Below are 17082 nucleotides of genomic sequence, written 5' to 3'. Positions count from 1 at the left end.
GAAAAATAGTTTGTTTTAAAAATTAATTATGTCTTTTTTAAAGTTGTTTTTAATTCAAATACAAACAAAATAGTTACAATAACATACGATTGTGGCAGAAGTAAGAAACACATCTTTACTCTCTCACTGACTGCCAACAATTGAGTCAAAACATAAGTGTGTCAGGAATGAGGGGAGCAGGGCGACCAAATGCAGCTTGGACCAGGGTTTATTGAGAGGAAGGGAGGGGTCGAAAAAAGACAAGCATGATGGAGACTCACGGACAGCAGAGTGGAAACAGAACAGATTCTGACCATGAGCCTCCACACAAGACTGGGGGGAAATGGACGAGCAGGACAGGAACATTAGGCACGGACGGAAAGCAACAGTAGACACCAACAAGGAGAAACACACGGGCAGGGTTTTAATACATCAGATAACCTGAGGGAGCAGGTGACATTACGGTAATGAAGGGGTGTGGCTGAGGGAAGTTGCTGGCCAAGCCTCATCTGGCACGGACGTGACAAAGTCAACAAAGGAGCAAAGAGGCCGGAAACAGAACTGGATGAGATATGTATAACCCCAGAGGCGGTCCTGGCTACTTTTACGCTCTGGGCGAACCATCCATTATGCCCCCCCCCCCCCCCCCCCCCCCCCCCCCCCCACTCAGACCAGGCGAGGGAGGGGCAAGAAGACAGGGCTGCTCTTCTGGCACGCACACATGAAGAACGAACGAAAGAACCCCGACTCGACAAGACTCTCAGCAGCAAATTGACATCACGTGACAATATGGGTGCCCCAGCGCCCACTAAACAGATTTGAGATGTAACTGAACTTTTTTTTGTCTTGAGAGCGCTCGTGGGCCCCTACATGGATTGCACCCTGAGCGGTCGTCCACATTGCCCATGGCAAAAACCGGCCCTGTATAACCCGTCCCGAAATGCAGGCCTGCTAGGTGGCAGGCCTGCTGGGTGACCTGGTCCTAAAGTCTGCCCCCCCGAAAACCCAGAAGGACACTCAAAACTGTCAGTAATCGACCTTTACAGCCAAATGCAGAGTGACACTGATTTATTTAATAAGGGGAAAGGGTAGGCTCGCAGCTGCGTGAAGCTTGTGCCACAGCGTGGCAGATGATTCTGGAGAGCGGCGGCGGGCAAAGCACGTAGCAAGGACGTGTGCTTACGGAGATTGTAGTCGAGGTCGAGCGTGGAGCCAGGGCGGGCGGCGATCAGGACGTGGTCGAGATCAGGCGAACGGCCAGGGCGACCGCTGGCAAGACAAAACGGGTAAACAGGCAAAAGAAGTCGGCACGGAAGCCGGGCAGAACAAACACAGTGAGCTCACGAGACGGACTAACAATCTGGAGTTGCGCTGGCTGCGCTGATATAGTCCGCTCAACAAGCCAGTGGCAGGTGACAGCGATCATGCTGACTGGAGGGGCATGGCCGAGTGGCAGGAGCTGCAGGCACATGACAGAACACCCCCCCCCCCACACACACACACACACAAGGGACGGCTCCCGACGTCCCAAAAACAGAACCCTGAGAGGCAAGGGTACGGGCTGAAGGTGAAGAGCGGGTCTGGGGCAGGGGCTTGCGACAGATGGTAGGGGGCAAGTGAACCAATCCCAAACGGATCCCTGCTAGGTGGGTGCTCCTGGCTCTCCTCCGGCAAGAGGCCACCCAGTGGCCCTCCTCCCCGCAGTATAGGCAGAGCCTAGTTCTGAGGCGTCTATGAAGCTCCTCTGGCAAAAGCAAGGTGCGTCCAATCTCCATAGGCTCTGACCAGCTGGACTGGGTGGGAGGAGCGTTCATGGTGCGCTGGCTGAACTGGACAGGATCCTGGGCGGACGACAGGCGAGACGGGACGACAGGATTCCACAGGAATAATAATAATATATAATAATAAAAAATATGATGGGGCACCTTGTACTATATACAAAGAACAAACAGCAACAGCAATATATTTTCCAAAGTCTTTTAATAACAGTGAAATACTGTAACATTTTATGTCACAATCCCACTTTCAAAATACGTACATGAGAAACATCTTTTATAACTGGATTCTGTGTGTGTGACAATATGAAAGGCCGTATTTATTTATTTTATTTAAGGTTTTAATGGCTCCACGAGTAAAACCTCAACTACGTTGTGGCCCGCAACAAAAATGAGTTCAAAACCCCTGTTCGGGAGGATCTGGTCTCATTGTCTTGTAACAAATGCAAGCGATATGGCTTCTTTACTTAGGTGTGTCGCCTACTGCTACTACTACTTAGGTATAAATTCCTTATTGAACGCGTCTCATGTAAGGACGTCTGCCACGGGGTGTCGCCCTTCCGAGGCCTTGTTATTCACATTGATATAAATTTTTGATTGTTTTGCAGTGGATGCGTCGCCTCATGCGGCGTGTTTTGACCTAGTATAGTTGCCGTAATTAACGATCCAAGATGGCCGACCATCTGCGCATGCGCACCTTATATCGCGTAGGGGGGCACGTAAAGCGTCTTGACACTCAACTCGTAGTTTCAAGTGAATGTTGATAACAAACCAAGGTAAGTTGCTGCGTTTAAACTTGTCAGTTTAAATTACTGTAATCACCAGTTATTAAATAACTAAAGTATAGTTGTGAGTTTGTCATGACGTTTGTCGTATAATTTGACTTGGGCTTCCGCTGGTCGCATTGTGTGTCATGCGGTTTGCTAAAGCTAACTATTATGTCACATTCTTTAGTTGACATGACGCAGTACAAAAATAGAAGCGTTGAGTGGGTAACTGATGGCAGCACGGTGGTTAGTTAACCTGAGAATGGTTCGGAGGCGTTTTGTAAAGTCACTTTCGTCATTTACGTTTGATACTGATTGAAAGATACTATCGCCGAAGAGCGTCATTGAATTGTAACTAATTGTCTGTGTTCGGAATCACCCTCTATCGAAAATTATGAAGTTGTCATAGAAAAACGTCATCACTTGTAGAAATTACTAAAATAATTTCCTATGGACATGTTCCATCCATCCATCCATCCATCCATCCATCCATCCATCCATCCATCCATCCATCCATCCATTTTCTGAACCGCTTTGTCCCCACGGGGATTGCGAGCGTTCAAGAGCCTATCCCAGCCGTCATTGGCCAGTAGGCGGGGGACACCCTGAACCGGCAGCCACTCGCAGGGCACACAGAGACGAACAACCATCCGCACTCACACTCGTACCTAGGGACAATTTAGAGTCTTCAATCGGCCTACCAAGCATGTTTTTGGGATATGGGAGGAAACCGGAGTGCCCGGAAAAAACCCACGCGGACACGGGAAGAACATTCAAACTCCACACAGGAAGTGCCGGAGGTGGAATCGAACCTGCACCCTCCTAACTGTGAGGCGGACGTGCTACCCAGTCCACCTCCGAGCCGCCCTGGACATGTTCCATACATTGTTAAATAGTTGTTGATAATTGTTCTTACAAATCATTAAAGTCCCACTTTAACTGAACGCTAAAATTCTATTTGGACCTGACTTATTCATTGACCTGCCGATTAAATCGGCTGATGATTGCCAATGAGCTAACCAAAACTTATTCATTTTCCACGCGTGTTTTCAATAATCAGTCTTATATTTTATTTCATTCAGTACATTTTCAGCTCAGCACACAGTGCTTAAGTACATTTTCAACATGTCATCAGATTTCAGACTTCTTTCCAATTCATCACCTTGTGCTTCCCAGTGTTCAGACTGAGACACTACAGTGATTACATTTACATGCTGTCAATAACTTATTTGAAACCCAAACATTTGCACTATTCAGGTTTTTAAAAGCCATGTAATACTTTTAACAGGGATGAGAATTTTCCGCGGATCCTCTGATTTTCCGTGTTTTTTTCCTTTGAAAGTATCATTTTCGTGAATGGTGTAAATCCGTTGAGAAAGTTTTTATGGGGGTGTGGTATGGAAGCGGACGGCCAGCAGTGATACGGCAACATCCGCCTTATTTTTGGCAGCATTTTGACCCTACTTTCGTCACATAATTTCCACTTGTTAACTTACGCGGAGAACTAGTGTTTTTACACCGCCACAATGTAAATTTCCGATTGGGTTTTCATCACTTGTAGACGAGTTATTTAGTTAGATAGATCTAGGGACTACTCAGCAAAAGTTTTTGCCAGCATGAGGATCGTGCCAGGGAAATAGACAAGCCGAACGGGATCAAGAACTGTTTCAAATGGGCATGGCTCGTGAGCAGCGTCATTGTACAACTCGGAACACAGTCCGTAACCACGTGCCTGACTGAACATATCTGTAAAGTAGATGTCCTGGGGAAGGTTTTGTGTATTTTCTGTCAAGATATGATCAGCTATGGAGGTTGCGGCGCTAGGAGGAGCACATCGAAACAAAAAAACCACAAAGGTCACTGAAGAGGGAGCAACAGCAATGTGTACATGTTCTGTTAGGATGGACAATCTCTGTACAATATGATGCTCATATATGTACAATTATTTTATTATTTTATGCAAACATAACTGCTCAATCAGAACACGTATACAACACACACAACTGGATGAACACACACACACACACAGCGGGGTGACACCCCCCCACACTCAGGTACGAAATGGTCATGTGACAAGTTCCCGCCATTCCGGACAGTATAAAACGAGCTGACCTGGAGACAGAAGTTGTTTCATCTGCTGCCTTGTGTATTGGCTGCCATTAAACAACCCAAGACCTTGCCAATAAAGAATCGACTCTATACTCCACATCTTTGCTTTCCTGGCTCAACAACGGACATCCCGCACAACACGCAACAAATGGTGACCCCGACGTGGGTTTTGTCCAGTTGAGCAGGTTTCGGCCGCTTTCAGGTGAGGCTTGCCGCTTCGGGCCGGAGGTCCGCTTTGAAAAGGTAAGAGGAGTTTTTCCTTCTCTAACTGGGACCTCCGCACCGTGGCGGCATTGCCTTGTCTGGCGCAAAGCGTGTTTTGCCATGAACGGGTTTGTGCGCACGAACTTGTTCTGGTAGAATAAAGTGGTCGGATGTGGGCAAGAGTTGTTCCTTTCTTGGGGTATGTGTGGACTGTGTTTGTGTTGTTGTTTGAGATAAACTTTTGAGAAACGGGTGCTGCGTCGTTGCAGTTTTGTGATCTCGAGTGACCTTCGGGATTTGCACCGCGTAGACCGCGTTTGTGTTGTTGTTTGAGATAAACCTTTGAGAAACGGGTCCCGCGGCGTTGCAGTTTTGCCATCTCGAGTGACCTTCGGGATTTGCGCCGCGTAGACCGCGTTTGTGTTGTTGTCTGAGAGAAACTTGATAAACAGGTTCCTCGACGGTGCGTTTTTGCGGTCTCGATTCATTTAGAGATTTACGCCTTGTGGAACGGCTTTTGGGTTATTTGGGAGAAACTTGATGAACGGGTTCCTCGGCGGTGCGTTTTTGCAGTATCGATAATCGAGCGGGTATGAGCCAGAAGGGAGTTAAGTGTTGCCCGCTGGTCACCATGCAGAGGAAAGTCGTTGGTGCAGCTAATAATTCGATCAAGCGCCAAAGCCGCCTTTGCAGGGGATTCCTCACCCCGTAAACAGGAATTCTTTATGTCCACAACTGTTTCTGTAATGGTGGACAAAGGTTGGTCAAAATGATTGTCTAGCATAGGGTCATCACCCCTTTGTGAAGGCACCGGAGCAGACGCAAGCGCGGGGACCCTGACATGTCTCCACTGAAAATGGAACAATCTACTTGGCCACCCGTAATTTACACAATAGGTGCTTGCAATGCTGGGGCTACACAGGTAGACCGGGATGCTGCTGGGAGAAAGGGTTGAACAATGTAGGGTAGGGTGGCGGTCTTGGCACAAACAAGTCATCATACTTATTACTAGTTTCGGGCAGCTGCGGGTAGCAGCCACTCGCCGGGGGTAGTTGAAGAGGAAGTGAGCAGCCACCAGAGAGAGTAATCCCAGGAGGAGGTGAGCAGCCACCAGGGGGAGGCAGCCGAGGAGAGGGAGAGGCGCCTTCCCCCCCTACCTCCGCAGGCTCACCCACCAGCGCTGACCCCCCTCCCTCCCAGAGGCGCCCACGCCTCCCTCACTCATCCAATATTTGTTATCAACATCCTTACCATCGAGCGCCACTCCTCGGTCCTTTTACGTCTATGACGATTATGTCTATCACGCCACTCAAAGACGCTCTGCTTAACAGCAGACAATTCTTCCAATCAGGCCACCAACTTAGCCTCAGTCCTTTGCAACAACGCCACCACATCGGTGTTGTGTTTCCCAGAGGGGAAATGCCCAGACCTATGAGAGTCCCTTATCCAATCAGTTATCACCTGTTGATTTTTGATGCGCTTCTCTGGTGGGAAATTCTCCACATGAATTGCCACCGGGGCATCAAATTGAGTCCGCACACTTCCATTCGCCAATGGGAGTGCCTCCAGGTCAAACCAATCCCCCCTTAGGTCAAATTCACCTTCCATGTTGAGTACGCATTTAGAGGTTGCACTATCAATAACACTATCCACATATGTAGGAAATATCCAAACAAGTATCAACAGCCTAACAGGACCGTTCAGGGCCGCCGTTTTATTGAGGCCCCACACACGCAAGTACTCAAAACTCCTTCACAAACAAGTGACAATCAACCCTCACCCCACCCACATCAGTGGAGACAATGGACGATAGAAAGGCACAGGTGACACACCGGGGAGCACGCTCCAGCGGTCTTTTCACAAGCAAATTACAACGATCACGCACCCCCCTTTTCCCACTCCAATGTCCGTGGAGACAAAGGAAGGTAGAGATGCACAGGTGGGACACCTGGGGATCACGCCCCAGCAGTTTTTTCACAAGCAAATTACAACAATCACGTCTCTGCCTCACATTCAAAAATCGCAGGGGGAAACTCCGCGGTTAACTGATCACACATACACATTCAAAATTTGGCGGGAGAAAATGCTGCGGCCAAACGATCACACAAGCACATTCAAAAATTGGCGGGATAAATTGCCGCAGCCAAACAATCACACAAATGAGGAATTCTGTACCTCAAAAGCTCAACCCAAACACCGTTCCACAAGGCGTAAATCTCTAAATGAATCGAGACCGCAAAAACGCACCGGTGAGGAACACGTTTATCAAGTTTCTCTCAAATAACACAAACGCCGTTCCACAAGGCGTAAATCTCTAAATGAACCGAGACCGCAAAAACGCACCACCGAGGAACTCGTTTATCAAGTTTCTCTCAAATAACCCAAACGCCGTTCCACAAGGCGTAAATCTTGAAATGGACTGAGACCGCAAAAACGCACCGCCGAGGAACCCGTTTATCAAGTTTCTCTCAAATAAGAAACGACGTCCTACACATACCCCAATAAAGGAGCAACTCTTGCCCACACCCGTCCGCTTTATTCTACCAGAACAAGTTTGTGCGCACAAACCCGTTCAACTCAGGGCAAAACACGCTTAGCGCCTGACAGGGCAATGCCACTACGGTGCGGAGGTCCCAGTTCGTGAATGAAAAAAAATCCTCTTACCTTGCGATCTCGGGGGCCTCGGGACCTATGGACCGGAGCGGTAAGCCTCACCTGAAAGCGGTTCAACTGGACAAAACCCACGTCGGGGGCACCATTTGTTGCGTGTTGTGCGGGATGCCCGTTGTTGAGCCGAGAGATGTAGTCTCTCCAGCGCGTCCTGGGTCGTCCCCGGGGTCTCCTACCGGTGGGACATGCCCGGAACACCTCCCCAGGGAGGCGTCCAGGAGGCATCCTGATGAGATGCCCGAGCCACCTCATCTGGCTCCTCTCAACGTGGAGGAGCAGCGGCTCTACTCCGAGTCTCTCCCGGATGACCGAGCTTCTCACCCTATCTCTAAGGGAGAGCCCGGACACCCTGCGGAGGAAACTCATTTCGGCCGCTTGTATCCTGGATCTCGTTCTTTCGGTCACGACCCATAGCTCGTGACCATAGGTGAGGGTAGGAGCGTAGATCGACCGGTAAATCGAGAGCTTTGATATTTGGCTCAGCTCTCTCTTCACCACGACGGACCGGCGGTACAGAGCCTGCATTACTGCCGACACTGCACCGATCCGCCTGTCGATCTCTCGCTTCATCCTGCCCTCACTCGTGAACAAAACCCCAAGATACTTGAACTCCTCCACTTGGGGTAGGAGCTCATCCCCGATCCAGAGAGGGCATTCACCCTTTTCCCACCGAGGATCATGGACTCGGATTTGGAGGTGCTGACCCTCATCCCGACCGCTTCACACCCGGCTGCGAACCGCTCCAGTGAGAGCTGGAGATCACGGACTGAAGAAGCCAACAGCACCACGTCATCTGCAAAAAGCAGTGACGCGATGCTGAGGTCCCCAAACCGGACCCCCTCAACGCCTCGGCTGCGCCTAAAAATTCTGTCCATAAAATTATGAACAGAATCGGTGGAAAAGGGCAGCCTTGGCGGAGTCCAACTCTCACTGTGAATGAATCCGACTTACTGCCGGAAATGCAGACCAAACTCTGGCATCGGTGATACAGGGACCGAACCGCCCTTATCAGTTGGCTCGGCACCCCGTACTCCCGAAGCACCCTCCAGAGAATCTCCCGAGGGACACGGTCGAACGCCTTCTCCAAGTCCACAAAACACATGTGGACTGGTTGGGCGAACTCCCATGCACCCTCAAGGATCCTGCTGAGGGTGTAGAGCTGGTCCACTGTTCCACGGCCAGGACGAAAGCCACACTGCTCCTCCTGAATCCGAGGCTCAACCTCCCGACAGATCCTCCTCTCCAGCACCCCTGAATAGACCTTACCAGGGAGGCTGAGGAGTGTCATTCCCCTGTAATTGGAACACACCCTCCGGTCCCCCTTCTTAAAGAGGGGAACCACCACCCCAGTCTGCCAATCCAGAGGCACCGTCCCCGATGTCCACGCAATGCTGTAGAGGCGTGTCAGCCATGACAGCCCCACAACATCCAGAGCCTTTAAGAACTCCGGGCGGATTTCATCCACCCCCGGGGCCTTGCCACCGAGGAGTTTTTTAACTACCTCAGTGACTTCGACCTCCGAGATTGGAGAGTCCGCCTCAGAGTCCTCAGGCCTAGCCTCCACAATGGAAGGCGTGTCGGTGGAATTGAGGAGGTCTTCGAAGTATACCCCCCACCGACTCACGACATCCCGAGTAGAGGTCAGCAGCACACCATCTCCACTGTAAACAGTGTTGACCGTGCACTGCTTCCCCCTCCTGAGACGCCGGATGTTGGACCAGAATTTCCTCGAAGCCGTCCGGAAGTCATTCTCCATGGCCTCGCCAAACTCTTCCCACGCCCGGGTTTTTGCCTCAGCAACCGCCGAAGCTGCGTTCCGTTTGGCCATCTGGTACCTGTCAGCTAACTCCGGAGTCCCGCAGGCCAAAACAGCCCTATAGGACTCCTTCTTCAGCTTGACGGCATCCCTTACCGCCGGTGTCCACCAGCGGGTTCGGGGATTGCCGCCATGACAGGCACCAACAACCTTACGGCCACAGCTCCGGTTGGCTGCCTCAACAATGGAGGCGCGGAACATGGTCCACTCTGACTCAATGTCCCCCGCCTCCCCCGGGACGTGGGAAAAGCTCTGCCGGAGGTGGGAGTTGAAGTTCTTCCTGACAGGGGATTCTGCCAGACGTTCCCAGCAGACCCTCACAGAGCGTTTGGGTCTGCCAGGTCGGACCGGCATCTTCCCCCACCATCGGAGTAAACCCACCACCAGGTGGTGATCAGTTGACAGCTCCGCCCCTCTCTTCACCCGAGTGTCCAAAACTTGCGGCCGCAAATCCGATGACACGACTACAAGGTCGATCAACGAACTGCGGCCTAGGATGTCCTGGTGCCAAGTGCACACATGGACACTCTTATGCTTGAACATGGTGTTCATTATAGAAAATCTGTGTCGAGCACAGAAGTCCAATAATAGAACACCGCTCGAGTTCAGATTGGGGGGGGGCCGTTCCTCCCAATCACGCCCTTCCAGGTCTCACTGTCATTGCCCACGTGAGCATTGAAGTCACCCAGTAGAACGATGGAGTCCCCAGAAGGAGCGCTCTCCAGCACTTCCTCCAGGGACTCTAAGAAGGGTGGGTACTCTGAGCTGCCGTTCGGTGCATAGACACAAACAACAGTCAGGACCCGTCCCCCCACCCGAAGGCGGAGGGAGGCTACCCTCTCGCTCACCGGGGTGAACCCCAATGTGTAGGCGCCCAGCCTGGGGGCAATAAGAATGCCAACACCTGCTCGACGCCTCTCACCGTGGGCAACTTCAGAGTGGAAGAGAGTCCAGCCCCTCTCGAGAGGGCTTGTACCAGAGCCCAAACTATGTGTCGAGGCAAGTCCGACTATGTCTAGTCGGAACCTTTCTGCCTCACACACCAGCTCGGGCTCCTTTCCAGCCAGAGAGGTGACATTCCATGTCCCTAGAGCCAGCCTCTGCAGCGAGTGATCGGACCGCCAAGGTCCCCGCCTTTGGCCGCCGCCCAGCTCACTATGCACCCGACCCCTTTGTCCCCTCCTATAGGTGGTGAGCCCATTGGAAGGGGGACCCACGTTTTCTTTTCGGGCTATGCCCGACCGGACCCCATGAGCGAAGCACCACCTCCAGGCCTGGCTCCAGAGAGGGGCCCCGGTGACCTGCGTCCGGGCGAGGGAAAACGACATGCATATATTTTATTCATCATAAGGGGTCTTCTGAGCCGTGCTTTGTCTGGCCCCTCACCTAGGACCCTTCTGCCATGGGTGACCCTACCAGGGGCATGAAGCCCCAGACAACATGGCTCCTAGGATCATAGGGGCACGCAAACCCCTCCACCACGATAAGGTGACGACTCACGGAAGGGTACATACATACATACATACATATATATACATATATATATATACACACACACACACACACACACACACACACACATACATATATGTGTATGTGTGTGTGTGTGTGTATATACATATATATATATATGTGTGTGTATATATACATATATATATATATCTGTGTGTGTATATATACATATATATATAATTGGCACCCCCGCGTCGGCCCCCCAGACCCCCGGCTACTTTTCAGTGTTTTTCACATTTGCCATTCTCATCCCTGTTTTAAGGTCCTCTTCAGGTTTTTAGAAATCTCACATTCGCAGGCTGAGCGGCGATTGGTTGTTATCTGAGCCCTGAACACTTCATTCTCAGGCATCATGTGACAAAATGTTGTTTTTAAGGTGTTGAATGTACATGGACAATAATGACGTTTTATAATTCCATATAGACATATTAACTCTTTACTGCTGAAAATTGCATAAATTGTAATATCCCCCTTTAACCTGAATATGGACTGCATGTAGTAAATGTACAGTGGTAGCTTGAATTACGAACGCCTATACTTCCGAACACTTCGAAATACGAACCGGAGCCTCGCGTTTTTTGTTTTATATCTATCGTCTTTTTCGGATTAAAAGTCGCTCCAGAATATGTCGCATTAGCCATAAAATGCACAATAAAGTGAAAAAAAAAACATAAGTCGCACCGGAGTATAAGTCGTAATTTGGGGGAAATTTATTTGACAAAATCCAACACCAAGAACAGACATGAACGAGCAACAACAGGCTAAACGATACGGTCATCATCATAGCTTGTGTTCTGCAAGTCAGCGTTGTTCAGGCTGCATGATAAGGGGCACGCTCGGAGGATATGCTCGATGGTCTGGGCGCTCTCTCCACACTCACACAACAGATATTCATGTTATCAGTGGGTTGAGGGTATATCCTTTTACCATCCACAAAATCGCAATTGATTGGACTGTTTTTGGCGAGTAATGTTAGGATTGGTCTCCTTACGGGTTAACAGGGTCACAACGAGAACGTTCCTAACTTGACCCCGAACCATACGGTATGCTAACGTGACATATACACAAACGGGGAGCTGAGAACCCGACTGACGTCACATTCAGAGTTATTCAAGTAAGTATTACATAAATAACACATTTATCAAACCATCTGTGTCACTCCTATTCATTAAATCCATCGATCGTGCTTTATGTAAACAATGCCGCGTATGCGCCGCATATGCTGACGTCGGACCTGTTATAAGTTGCATTTCTAATTATTCCACAGACCCATATAACGATATATAAAGTATATTTCAAATAACTATCATATTAAAACAATATTATCAAACCATCTGTGTCACTCCAAATAATTAAATCCATCGATCAAATTCCTCGTCCTTTATGTCAACAAAGCTGCGCGTGCGCCGCACAGATCTCGTATATAACTATATTGTAGCGTTAACAAAGTACCAGGAAAGACGTGGGTTTATATAACAACAATATGATCAAACCATCTGTGTCACTCGAAATCATTAAATCCATCGATTTGTAAAAAGCAGGGACTGTATTATATAGATAACTGGTCCTCCTTCTGGGGCCGCCCCGACCTGCTGAGGAAGGACGGCCTTCATCCTAACCGTGAAGGCACCTTCACTCTTTGTGATCACAGATTTAGTATATAACTATATTGTAGTGTTAACAAAGTACGAGGAAAGACGTGGGTTTGGTAAACGGCTCTTTATTTAACAAAACAAGAGTTCAACGAGCCAACAACTACTGAACTGTAACGATAAAAACATATACAAGTTGCTACACGAAATAAAATATATCAAACTATAACATAAATACATTTTTCAAACCTTGTGTCGCTCCAAATCATTAAATCCTTCAAACGCGGGGCCCTTCGTCATCCCGTGATCAAATCCTTTGTCCTTTATGTAAACAACCGCCGCGCGGCACCGGTGACGTCACTTGCAGTTCAAATGAACTTGCTACATCGCGGTTTGTTTATCGCGGTTTCACTACATCGCGTTTTTTTTAATTTTGAAAATTTTCGAAAAAAATCACATATAAGTCGTTCTTGAGTATAAGTCTATGAAACTATGAAAAAAAACATGACTTATAGTCCGAATTTTATGGTTATTATAAAAAAACTTTATCAAACAATCTCTGTCACTCCAAGTCATGAAATCTCGTGATCAAATCTTTTGTCCTTTATGTAAACATCTCCGCGTGTGCGCCGCCCCGCTGCTGTCAGTTGCAGTTCAAATTACCGTACCGTAATTTTCGGACTATTAGTCGCTCCGGAGTATAAATCGCACCACCCATAAAATGCACAATAACGTGAAAAAAAACATATAGAAGTCGCTCCGGAGTATAAGTCCCACTTTTGGGGCAAATGTATTTGTCAAAATCCAACACCAAAAACAGACACGAACCAGCAACAACAGGCTAAACGATACGGTATGCTAACGTGACATACACAAACGAGAGGCTGAGAACGGGCCTAACATAACATTCAGAGTTATTCAAATGATTATTACATAAATAACACGTTTATCAAACCATCTGTGTCACTCCAAATTGTAAAATACATCGATCATCGATCGTGTAATCAATGCCGCGTACGCGCGCCGTCGGACTCGTGATTTGCATGTCTAATTATTCCACAGACCCACATAACGATATATAAAGTATATTTCAAATAACTATTATATAGCAACAATATTACCAAACCACCTGTCATTCCAAATCATAAAATACATCGATCATCGATCGTGTAAACAATGCCGCGTCCCTCGCCGTCGGACTCGTGATTTGCATGTCTAATTATTCCACAGACCCATATAACGATATACAAAGTATATATATTTAAAATAACTATCATATAGCAACAATATTACAAAACCATCTGTCACTCCAAATCATAAAATCCATCGATCAATGATCGTGTAAACAATGCTGCGTACGCGCGCCGTCGGACTCGTGATTTGCATGTCTGGCGTAATGTGTGCTCGCATGCTGTCCATCACAAGCAGAGCTTGCATCCTAAATTGCATTGCTGCCCCTACTGTTTTTTTGGGGGGTTTTTTTGTTTGTTTTTTTACATCACCACACTAAATTCTCTTTACCAGACCTGTGCTTTTTAAAAACTCAAAAAAACAGCGCTTTCCTCTCCCAGTTGTTGCGTCACGGCCAATGGTGAAATTTAAATAACCCTCGTTCAGTTTAGTTTGAAAATAACTATATATCTTTTTCAGTTGTTTTTTTTTTTGTTTTATTTGTTTCATGAACTTGAATATTGTGCTTTAAAGTGTGAATTGCTTTATTCGTTTTTTCAGTGTATTAAAAATAATATGTGAGGTGATCAATTGTACTAGTAAGTAATGTGTTAATGATCAAGTAAATTTTTTTGATTATAAGTCACCCCCCCACCCAAACTATGAAAAAAAACGCGATTTATAGTCCGAAAATTACGGTAATCCCTTGCTACATCGCGGATTGTTTATTGCGGTTTCACTACATCGCGGATTTTTGAAAACTTGTGAATAATTTTACATATAAGTCGCTCCTCAGTATAAGTTGCCCCCCCCACCCAAACTATGAAAAAACCCCGCGAATTATAGTCCGAAAAACCCGGTACTTACTAATCAATTATTGCCTTCCAAACCGACGCGTTCGGGGTATTTTTAGCGAGTGTAGAAAAAGAACAGGTTACCGCCTTCCCAAGCAAAGTTCGTTCAAGGAGGTCAAGAGTAGCACGAGATTTTTTATTTTTTTTGAAAAATCAAAAATCAAGCTGGTGTTTTGGTTTTCTGTGTGTTTAACACAGAGTAATAGGGCAAAATGTGTGACCTTTGCGATAGTCCAGCACACAATTTTTGCTTTTACATATATTTTAATGGAAACATTACTTCTACTTACAGACGTTTCTATTTACAAACCTGATTGCAGAACCAATTAAGTTCGTAAGAAGAAATACCACTCTAGTATTTCAAAATATCACATTGATTGCTGTAAATTCCTTGTAATAAATCCATGCTGTAATGCCTTTCGTAGTGAATTTAGACAATACACTAGTCAATCAAGTGCGCTGAAAGGCAAATTCTTTGGAAATGATGCAAGTTTGCCCTGATTTAAATGTATGCAATGAATCCTAGGATAGAACATGCTAAGTTTTTCCATTATCCTGATAAAAAAATACATAAACTGGGCTAGTTATTGAAAAATGGACCATTGTTGCTTTTGTGCCCCTTTAAGGGAATCTTTCTTCCAGGTGATAATGGCGGACCTCGGTGTCAAAATGGGAGATATAGTCCTGTTGGTATGGGCTCAACCATTATCACCCATCACCTTAAAACAGTTTTCAGAGGCTCTTAGTACCATCGTTCGTCCCAATGGCCGGGTTTCAGTGGAAAACATGGAAATGCTTATGCTTTGTGAGTATGACCTATTACTCGTCTTCTGTCTAATTGTCAAGTCACAAACAAGTTGATCATTTACCTACTTCTTCTTAGCCTCCTATGCTGAATCCTCATTCGACTGGGTTCTCTCATGCCTTCTACCGGACAGCATTTCTATCCACAGTTCAGAGACTCTGGCAGAGATGGCTAGAGTACTCAAACCCGGTGGCAAAGTAGTTCTGGATGAACCTGTTACAGGTCAGATACATTTCTCATGGTCAGTATTAATGTATACTGTACATTGGGGGAACGCTCCCATGTTTGTTTGTTTATTGATTAGCAGATTGCAGTAGTAGTTACAATATTAGAAAAAATGCATAAAATCTTACACGATAAAAATTCTTGAGAAAATTGTTTTTATTGTGTGAATTTTGCTTTTGGTTGGGTCACACATCTCTGCATTGATTGCAAGAAACTGGCTAAGGTTCACTTTTCACAGAGTTGGGAACTTTACCAAATTTTGCTGATCTGTCCTTCGTCCGTGTCCTGGACATCCTTCTGTTGTCACTTGTCCATCTTAATCCTTCCCTGATCGCCCTCCTTTCTTGTTATTCAATAGAGCTTCTGTCACTCTGTCCATCATCAGTCTTAAAATAGTCTATAGTCCAACAGATGAGAAACCCAATTTAAAATGGTGGCATGCATATGTCAGAATTGAAATGCCTTGCCTTCACCAGGATCCCTCCCTGAATTTTAGCAAAGAGTAGAATAAAATTGGATATTTCATAATACAATAATTAACATCTTACTATGTGGCTAGCATACTATGTATATCCACTTATCGTATTTTCACATTCAAAAGACGCACCGTAATAAAAGGGGCAGTCTCAGCTGTGTGCGATGACTGTGTTTAACACACACATAGGGCGCAACGGTTCATAGGGCACGGGTTTTATATAAACAATCCACGCCCACACTTACCCCTTTAATGTTCTCATGGCGCTCTCAACTGCATCCGCCTTACAACACACACACACACACACGGGGGCGCACTGCAAATCCACGCCCACAAGGGGAAACCCTTTAAAGTTCTCATGGCAACAACAACAACAACACACACACACACACACACACACGTACACACACGCACTCACACACACAAGCATACAAGTGTGCGTGTTTAAACATGAAGCGGAAATAAAACTGAGTTTGGTATTCACATTTTTATTACCGGTCATCATCATTAATAAAACCCATCAAAGTGCCCATCCTCTGTTTCCGAATTGACATGCCAGGTTCATTTTCTTCACTGTCAGTCACTTTCCGTGCCATGTGGCTCCTCGGATATGATGCCGGCTTTTACGAAAGTTCGAACAACAGTGCCAGCAGACATGTTAGCCCAAGCATCCACAATCCATTCGCAAATTGTGGCGTAACTCGCCCGGCGCTGCCTTCCACTCTTAGTGAAACTACCGTATTTTTCGGACTAAAAGTCGCTCTGGAATATAGGTCGCATTAGCCATAAAATGCAAAATAACGTGAAAAAAAACATAAGTCGCTCGGGAGTATAGGTCGCATTTTGGGGGAAATGTATTTGTCAAAATCCAACACCAAGAACAGACATGAACAAGCAACAACAAGCTAAATGATAGGTATGCTCACGTGGCATAAACACAAACGAAGAGCTGAGAACGGGCCTGACGTAACATTCAGTTATTCTAATAACTATTTGTTAGGTTACGGATTTTAGCTATTGATCTGACTCCAAATTGCGATCAACACTTAACACAAGTGTCCCAATCCACACACTGGCGCACCTAACAATTTTGCGAGTTCGTTCTGTCAAAGAGAAGACCGGTAGATCA

General features: G+C 46.9%; 1 protein-coding gene across 3 annotated transcripts in view; it reads left to right on the top strand.

Moving 5' to 3' along the window:
• Positions 1 to 2383: 2383 nt before the first annotated feature.
• The window catches only part of ciapin1 (cytokine induced apoptosis inhibitor 1), a 50729-nt gene continuing 36030 nt past the window's right edge, over positions 2384 to 17082 (top strand). For 2 of the 3 annotated variants that reach the window (XM_085915019.1, XM_085915017.1), the window contains exons 1-3: positions 2384 to 2530; positions 15075 to 15253; positions 15332 to 15475. In XM_085915019.1, the coding sequence (XP_085771145.1) occupies positions 15097 to 15253; positions 15332 to 15475 (301 nt within the window). In that variant the 5' untranslated portion in view covers positions 2384 to 2530; positions 15075 to 15096. The remainder of the gene's footprint in view (positions 2531 to 15074; positions 15254 to 15331; positions 15476 to 17082) is intronic. The other variant, XM_085915018.1, reaches the window with a different exon arrangement.

This window comes from Syngnathus leptorhynchus, chromosome 6 (genome assembly GCF_054491065.1).
Source record: "Syngnathus leptorhynchus isolate UIUO chromosome 6, UIUO_Slep, whole genome shotgun sequence".
NCBI lineage: Eukaryota > Metazoa > Chordata > Actinopteri > Syngnathiformes > Syngnathidae > Syngnathus > Syngnathus leptorhynchus.
This window is presented reverse-complemented; position numbering and strand designations above follow the sequence as displayed.